This window comes from Macrobrachium nipponense, chromosome 9 (assembly GCF_015104395.2).
Source record: "Macrobrachium nipponense isolate FS-2020 chromosome 9, ASM1510439v2, whole genome shotgun sequence".
In the NCBI taxonomy this organism is placed as follows: domain Eukaryota; kingdom Metazoa; phylum Arthropoda; class Malacostraca; order Decapoda; family Palaemonidae; genus Macrobrachium; species Macrobrachium nipponense.
The window spans coordinates 107,192,059-107,201,134 of NC_061110.1; the positions used below are offsets into that span (position 1 = coordinate 107,192,059).

Genomic DNA, 9,076 nt, shown 5'->3' on the forward strand with positions numbered 1-9,076 from the left:
GTTACCTGGATTATCTTTTCGTTCTTCTTATGGAATCAATTATAAAAACAGCGTTGATGAGAAAATTATAAATCACTATCCAGTGACAACTGCGCCTCTCAATGTGACAGATCCCCCCAGCGAGCTTTAGTTACCTTGTTACCTATAAGAAATATGTTTGTTTTTTTTCATAGAAGAAGACGACTACTTTAGAAGTAAAATCAAACTACAAATCGATTTAAGGGGATATATTTTTAAGACAGCTTAATAACACAATATCATTACAAAGCATAGAAAACGCAAGCATCTCGGCTCTTTCATTTTCTACGGTATAAGATAGTTATTAATTTACAGTGAATCACGAATTACCGAGATAAATTTTCTGGAAGCTATAGAAGGAGGCAAAACATTAATGAAAGAAATACCGCGAAAAAGAGATGACAAAAGAAACAAAGGTATGAATACCAAATGGGAACTCTTTCCACATCTTTGTAAACTAAATGATTTCTACAGTCAGTGAGGCTCTATGAAAAGATATATATGAAAAATATACTGTCACCATACATACACTGCACACTAGAATTTAGCTTCCGTACAAACACAATTATTATATATTAGAGAATCTTCGAGGTTATAGTTAACTTTGTACAGATAATGATTACATAGCCAATGTAAATTCAAAACAAATATAGAAGAAATTTTCTAAATACAAGCACATTTAAGGTATACATCATGTCACAGAGATCCAGCATTACCGATGCACAAAATGTCCGTCACATCAGTGGATGTCTACAAACTTCACAAGTCTGGAAGGCAAGACATCCTTGTAAGGAATCCCATGTCTCCGAATGCTCGCTGCAGCCAGGCATTGCAAAGAGGTGTGACGGACAACATTCACCAGTTGAGAGACAGGCTGTCCTCGGGAAGCTCTCAAAGACGCAAAAGTTTGCCCCTGACTATTTGTTGCGTCTAAGTGAGCCCCACCCGACAAGAGGGCATCTACCGCATCTTTGGGACACACTTTATTCATAGCGAGTTCGTGGAGGGGCGTGTTACCTTCGTGGTCTGTGGCACTGGGATCACAGCCAGTCTCTAACAGAAGGTCTACGATTTCGGTTTTGGGAGTGACAGACGCCGGTATTATCGAATCTTCAACGTCCTTAAATTTTCTGGAGCAAGCCATGTGCAGCAGAGTCGAACCCGAGGAATTCCTGGGATTCAACTTCACCAGTTTGTACAATGCTTCTTTCACCGTCTCCCACTGAGATTTTGTGAGGCCAGGCTGTATACTTATAAACGGTAGTAATAAATGCAAAGCTACATTCATAAACCGGCGAGGGTTAAATTCACGTTTCATCCTTACATGATCGTCAGCTTTATTTAATGAAGAGATAAATAGTTCTATTTCTATTACGACTCTATCAAATACGCACATAAAATCATCAAAATATTCCCTCGGGTTATAATTCCCGATACGGGCGTTCTCACTGTTTGCCATGAATCCAAACAAGCCAACGAATGACTCGAAATGAAACATCCTACTCTGCTTTAGTGGATGTAGATGATTGCGTTGTGTATCGATGGCGTGAACCCACAAGTCAATGCACATCTTGAAAGCACCTTCATCTACATAATCAAACCCCATTTCCCTAATACTCCTCATTGTTTGCATGTGACCGGAACCTAAAACCCTTTCCATCACGAGAAGCGACTGCAAATGAATTTCCTCAGGGTCTAATTCTATATCTTCTAATTCCTGCAAGGTGGTGACCTCACTGAAGTCCTCTTGTGAAGTACATGACACATTATCCTCAGATTTTGGATAAATCAGGGCGCCGTTGCCATACCTGGAAATATATTCCAACATTTTAGGTTTGTAACACTGGAAAAAACACAACTGTAGTTAGCCAAGTCAACAAAGAATAGATCAGTGCAGTCAGATCCATACTATGCGATGCAAAATGAAAAGGCTCGTATGATCAATGAATCAATGATGAAATCATAAGAGCGTCTCATGAAAAACTTACCTCTGACTCATTGCTGATGTCCAGTAGTTGATTGTAGTGACCATATCTTCCGTTTCGATGAAAGGAAGCTCCAAGTAGCTCCAATGCATCGATTTTTTCTCTTATAGTTATCAAATCATCTCTGGTCACTAGATATTCTACCATGTCCTTGTAACCGCGACTGCTTGCAACCAGCAAGGGTTTTATTTCTGGTAAGGGAAGACAATGAGAACAAAACATTTATAGCTTTGCCTTGTTTCATATTTATATTACTGGAATAGAGTTAGGTACATCTTGCAAACACCGAAAACTATCAGTTCTTTGTTCGAAACAGAAAAAAAAAAAATTTGATGGAATATTAATCAACTCATCACATGCCAGCATTCGAAACCACATCGGTCAAGTTCAGAATAAGATTTCGATATCTGTAAACAGAAGAATCTAAAACAGGACTCACCAGTGCTGTCAGCATCCATCAGAGCGTTGTGGTCCAGCAACGCTTTCATGACCTCCACATGGCCTGCTTCTGAGCAGTAATGCAGTGCGCTTTTCCCGTTTTTATTTTTATTGTTCACATCAGCACCAGCATCTAAGAGGCACTTGACAATTTCCAAATAGCCGTAGAAGGAAGCTATCATCAGAGAAGTGACAGAGCTTTCATTAGTAGCATCAATATCTGGAAAAAATATACCGATGAATAAGAGCCAAAGCAAGAATTGGGATATCTGGATTTGGGATATCTATAACTGCATTGCAGTAGACAACAAAATATAGCACTTGATGTGAGCAAGCTTTAGCGAACATCAGCCCAAGCAATATATAACAAAGCAGAAACTCACCTGCTCCGTGTTGCACAAGCAGTCTGACAGTATGGAGGTGGCCTTGCTCACATGCTGCTCGCAACGGAGAGCTTTTGAAAGTAGTAACGCCATTGGGATTAGCCCCTTTGGAAAGGAGAAATTAAACTATCCGGTAGTGGCCTCTAACACTAGCACACCATAAAGCACGCACTCCAGGTACAAGAATTCCTCGGACTGCAACTGCAAAGAGAAACACTCCAATTATACGTCTGATGCCGCAAATTACCTTCTATGTAAAATGTCAAAGCACTCTCTCTGAGACCATTGTAGTTTTCAAACATTATCCCAGTGCAGTGGGTCAGAGAAAGCTAACTTTCAAAGACCATAAAAAATGACATACCTGTGCCCAGTTCTTCGATGTGTGCATTTTGGGATTCAACGAGGAATCTGACGAAGTTTTTATGTCCACGAAGAGCTGCCATGCACAATAAAGAACGTTCGTCCTCCTTGGCCTCCTCATGGCAGTGCTCAGTGCCCGATGGAGATGACTAAAAATACACCGTACAAGAATGAGATAAACAAAATTAATGCGGCTTCATCAACAGCAACTACAACAACAACAACAACAATAATAATAATAATAATAATATATCATAGGAACACTAGGCACAATCCTTAGCTCTCTGAAAAGGAACCTAGAAAAACAAATGCCGAAGTAGCTCCACGACTCATACAGAAGAGTGTGCTACCAGAAACAGCGTACAAAATGAGAAAAGTGATGGACTCGAAGAGGCAGGAGGCAAACCGGAACCCCACACTAAAAAAGAATAACACGCAGTCGAATAGGATGACTATGATAGACAAAATGAATTAATAATAATAATAATAATAATAATAATAATAATAATAATAATAATAATAATATCAGTTAAGAAATACTCATAGCAGCATGAGTCCTGAAATGGAGAAACAATTCCACAGTTATGTATATGAACAATATCTCTGTACAGATAAATCTGTACAGAGAACTGTGCATTTCTTTTTTTCAATATCAGCATTACTGTTAATAAGTTGATGTCTCGAAGATTACTCGTATAATCTTGATGACATACATTCTCTGTGTGGTCATAATATGCGCACGAAGATTCTCGTTAAAAAAGTGCATTCGGAGAGAAACTTCTCTCGGCGGGTGAAATACATCAAAATGATGGCCTATGTGCCATAATTGCGGAGTATTGTATACATTTCTTTGAACTCTTACACTGCCTTTCTATTCAAATCTTAGCTTTCAAATACATAAATCACGTTTAGAGTATTCTACCCGATACCGATAAAACAAAGTGAATGGATATGTAGAAATAATAGTCTCGCAGATGAACATGGGAATAACAGTAGAAGCTATTTCGTGTTGAATAATTACGGAAATATTTATCGCATTGGCTATTTGCTGAATTCTTGTAGACCTTCTTTGCAATTATTGAAAATCATCTAGTTAACAGTTTCGTAAATGAACCAAACAAAATCTTCTTTCATTTTTCTTCTGAAGATTAAAAAAGGAACCCATAGAATTGCTGTGTATAACGTGTTTACTTATAAGTATTTACAAGTAAATAAAATAGAAATGTAAATACTTATAATTTTGTGGGTTTCTTTTTCAAGTTTCGTAAATGTCTGAAAATCGTTGCATTCTGAGATATTTATACACGAATAGGAAAAGACAGAATATTGTTGGGAGTGTCCTCATAATATCTTATATCAAAACTGAAAAAAAAAATTATTTCAAGAAAATCTCATGAGTAAGCTTCAACGTTTGATTTGGTGAATGAAAAAATTCGTCTTAGTCTCATTGCTTTAAAATACTTATTCAATATGACTTTAGTAGGATTCAGTACAGTACTTATAGTTATGCCAAGTACAAATTACTATCAATTCGCCACTGACTCATTTATATTTGAATTATTTTCATTGTGACTTGGAGTCCAAATGTGTTCGGTGAGCCATGATCAGAAACGGAAAAGTGACAATAGAAATCAAGTTAAAAAAAAAAAAAAAAAAGCCCGGTGTGAGAATAACTATCGTAAGGTAAAGGAGAAGAAAAAGTTATATGTTTTCGTTTCGGGGGAGAAGGAAATAGAAATTTCACTGCATGTGTATGAGGTATGTGCTTGATAGCTGTCTTTCAAGTGAGCAATGGTCAAATTCATATTAATGGAGATATTACTTAAATTATTAAGATATAAATGAAAAATAAAACAATACAAGAGGAAAATTTCTACGCGAATAATTTTGAATGAGAAAACGGCAAAACGTTTTAAATTTTTAAAACCATCAACAACAAAAGTTTTTAAGCAGAAGAATATTATTATCATCTATTTCGTAAAAATCTGAGAGAAATGATTACAAGTAGAAAAAAGTGATATCAAGAATAAAAACCCAAAGACAATCATTGTAGGATCGAAAAGACGAAAAATGATTCATTCGATGACGAAGGGAATATAATATTGAAAAAGGAAAGTTGCTGTCAATGACAAAGACGAGACTTGAAGTCCTGTTACTAAATTCACAACATATCAGTAAAATACATTAGTGACCAGAAGTTGAAAACTGAAAACGAAGAATTTAGCAAAACCGGAACGGTATTTGGAAGCCTCTGTTTTCAGTGTTGAGACAATTTTCTGTTATAAAGGTGAATTTTTAATGAACAACAATTCAGTCACGACATCGTGTATGCTTTCTTAGAGATAAGCTTTTAATACATACATAAAAAAATTAGTAGAATAACCAAAGAGTTGGAAGGACCATAGTTTGAAATACTAATTCAGAAAAGACAAAACTGATACTTTGCAAGGGTAGACTATGACCAAAATCCAAGATGCTCAGATGACACGAAATTATAGAAAATAATTTCAGGGGAAAATGACTCATCAGAACAATATTTAGACAGGAAACCATATACCAAAAATATGGTACAAATTCTTAATTTCAGAAGCTGTGACTCTGAAATCTAAGACCAGGGGGATGAATCACGGCATAAAATGATCAGAAATTGGTAACAAGTACAAGTTTTTAGAGCTGAATATATCCACGGTAGAAGCAGGTGTGATAATTTGATAAGTTTTTTCAAATTCTAGAATCTGGGAAATGAGCTGGAAATATGTATAAGGGAACTAGCATGGCCAATGTACGGTAAAGACCGCAGATTGAAAGACCCTGATCCGAGAAAGATGAAAGCTGATAATTTCCCAGCACAAATAAAGACAAATGTGCGAAGAGGAAGAAAGGAAAAAATTAATTCAAAATAAATGAGACATTCTTATTTAAAACCCCTCAGCAAAAAAAAAAAAAATTAATACCGTACTGAAAAAATTAACACCGAGCAGCCAGAACACAACATTATCTTAATGTTCCTTATTTTCAAGAGACTCACAAACAAGAATATGACCAAATGAGCCTTGAACATCATTATCACCCGAACATACGAGAAAGTGACAGACATGACGTCAAACTTCAAGAATAAATCCTACAAATATTTCAAAACATAACAGATATAACACATTCGACTTTTTGTAACTCGCAATATTGCACCAAAGTCAGCCTAGGAAAAATCCAAACGTGAAACTTAATTTACAACCCGAGAAATATAAAAACAGCAACAAAATCCAAGCTAAATGAAAATCTCTCACATCAAAAGTCAAAATAAGGAATACAGACGTGCAAATAGTGAGGCAGTAACGATCTTAGTGGTTGGTCGGTGAAGGTGATTAAATGCTTATGTGTGGATTTCTGTACTTTTCACAACCATCAGAGACCTTAGTTTTTAGAAGCACCAATTAAGGAATATCTAAGTATGAGAGATCAAATACTGAATGTGGTGTAGCGAATCAGGATAATGTCATAAGTAACTGAACAGTTCATAAAAAATACATAAATACAGATAACTAAAGAAGGTTTTTATATAACGACCCAATCAGTAAGGCTAAACTACTAATATGAGTTATCATATTTACTAACAAAATTATTTGCTCAAGACATTGCAGGCTTTGATTAACATAGCTTAAATGGACATCTCTTTAACGAAGAAGTTCAACGCACATCTTGACACAGTAAAGTCTCAACATTGAAAAAGCCACTCTTAGAATTAAAAAGATCCCGGCAAAGCTTCAATAATAAACTCAACATTTAACTTTTCCAAAAAAAAAACAATGTCTGGACAAAATTTGACCCAAGATTACAGGTTCCTTGAGTAAACTTTATATTTGTTAAAATATAACTGTAGGCTCCTACTGATTACACATACCTAAATAGTGAACTTTTTTCGAAAGTATGTAAACCTGTAACAACAAAATATTCTTCCCTGAAAAACACGTGCTAAACCAAATCAAAACATGAAGAAAATGAACATAATCGTAATTTCGTATTCCTTTTTGTTTTTGTTTCACATAAAATATTCTCCCTGGCGAAAACTGAAAAGATATGTTAATGTCATTTACCTCTGTGCTGTATACGAAAGAATTCGCGTTCCCGTCCATTTCGGAGTCTTTTATCACTGGTGGAAGTTCACGACTGAGAGAGCCACGTATCACCACACTTGGAGAAAAGACGAAACTGAGATTTTTGACAATTCTGGCCTATTTATGACGGCAGGACTCGGAAGGAGGCGGGGTTGAAATATCCTTAATCCTTAGACCAGTGGCTACCCAAGATGCTATTCACGTTACGGAATTCTTTTCAGCCGCTTGCCCGCCCATCTCGACCATTTCTAGCACTGTTTGACCTGTAATAAAAGTAAATTGCTTATAGACAAAAATAAACTTGTTTCATAGATCCACCAAGCTAAATAAATGGACGTACCATGATTAGAAATTATAAAAAAAATGAACACTAGCTGAATATTGTATATAATAAATTCATTCCTGTATCCATTTCTTGGGGAATGATCCATGCAGAAGCAAGACGATGGGAGTACATGACTGAGTGCCCTAATTGGCTGAGCCAGGTATGGCTCTTGAAGACAATTGGTCAAACCATATGAATCTGTTTCTGCCCCACCTCCTTCCAGCCTGTCATAGGCTTACGATATAGAAGAAAAATAAGCATATTCAACTTATGTTTCTGTTTAAGTAATGAATGATAGCGTTTAAATATGCCTGTGTGTGTATGTGTGTGTGTTGGTGCATTTATATGACTTCAGGTATGTGTGTAAGTATTTTGTAATGTATAAATGTCTAATTTTTCAGTTTGCGTAGATAGTAAAAGAGTTTGTATAGAGTTTATCATATAATATGACATAAAAGCGCAGTCCTAGATCGTTCTGACGATCAAACACTCTTATGATATCTGCAATATACAAGTTTCCATCCCACAAGGATATGTTAATATGTATGCGTATTATTTGCCAATATTAAGAGGTTTCTCTATCCAGCTTGTGTATTTAGTCCACTGCAGGTATTAAACGTGTAAGGACAAGGAATAATGTAAGAAATATTGCGATAGATTTGTACATTTAGTTGATAGTTTAAATTCGACTGGCCGCCTACGATACTTTACCGAATGCTGAGGATCGCTATACTTTCATATCAATTATCATAAAATTCCACCGTTTGAAAATTAAATTAAGTAACGGAAGATATATTTTATACCGGTACTTAGTTGACGAATTCTCGTTCATAAGGGTAAATATTGGCTTATCAATGTACTCACCCACGTGCTTGCGTGTGTGTCCATATATGTATACTATATATGTATATAATATATTATAGAATGTTCAATCGTTTTATTGTTTTAGAATGAATTTTATGCTGAGACGGGCCCTTCCTTTTGGGTAGCCGTAGATTTAAAATGACATTGAGAAAGAACGTTTTTGGCAGCAATAAACATGTCCTTCGATGGGGCTTACTTGGGTTGGCGCTTGGTCTTGAAAATTAGACCTTGAGTTAACCCTTCTCTGTTACTGTGACTTTGTTGGTCCTGGTGGTCTCCTGATGCCAGATTCCAGAATTTTCCTTTTTTTTTTTTTTTTTTTACATTTCAATTCTAATGTCCAATTACTACAAATGTACGAAGATCACCAACAATAACATTTCATTGCAATGATCTTGATCAAATTATATTAATATGTAAATTACTCGTGGTTTTAGTATAATGAAAAATACATTTCTAATCAGATGTTAGTGCATAGCACGTTTCACTTTTGGGGGGACCTATATGATATATTTTGTGTATTTTGCAAGTTCAAGTTTCCTTTATCAAAATTTTCTTCCAAATATACAAATTAATGTAGTTGTGCCAAAT

At 35.7% G+C, this 9,076-nt stretch overlaps 1 protein-coding gene across 1 annotated transcript in view; it reads right to left on the reverse strand.

Annotated features, from left to right (window-relative positions):
- Positions 1–757: 757 nt before the first annotated feature.
- Positions 758–9,076, reverse strand: part of LOC135218187 (protein fem-1 homolog A-like) — a 13,212-nt gene continuing 4,893 nt past the window's right edge. Inside the window, exons 5-9 of the mRNA XM_064254338.1 lie at positions 3,186–3,333; positions 2,825–2,929; positions 2,443–2,661; positions 2,007–2,194; positions 758–1,861 (exon numbers count right to left, since the gene is read on the reverse strand). Of these exons, the coding sequence (XP_064110408.1) occupies positions 758–1,861; positions 2,007–2,194; positions 2,443–2,661; positions 2,825–2,929; positions 3,186–3,333 (1,764 nt within the window). The remainder of the gene's footprint in view (positions 1,862–2,006; positions 2,195–2,442; positions 2,662–2,824; positions 2,930–3,185; positions 3,334–9,076) is intronic.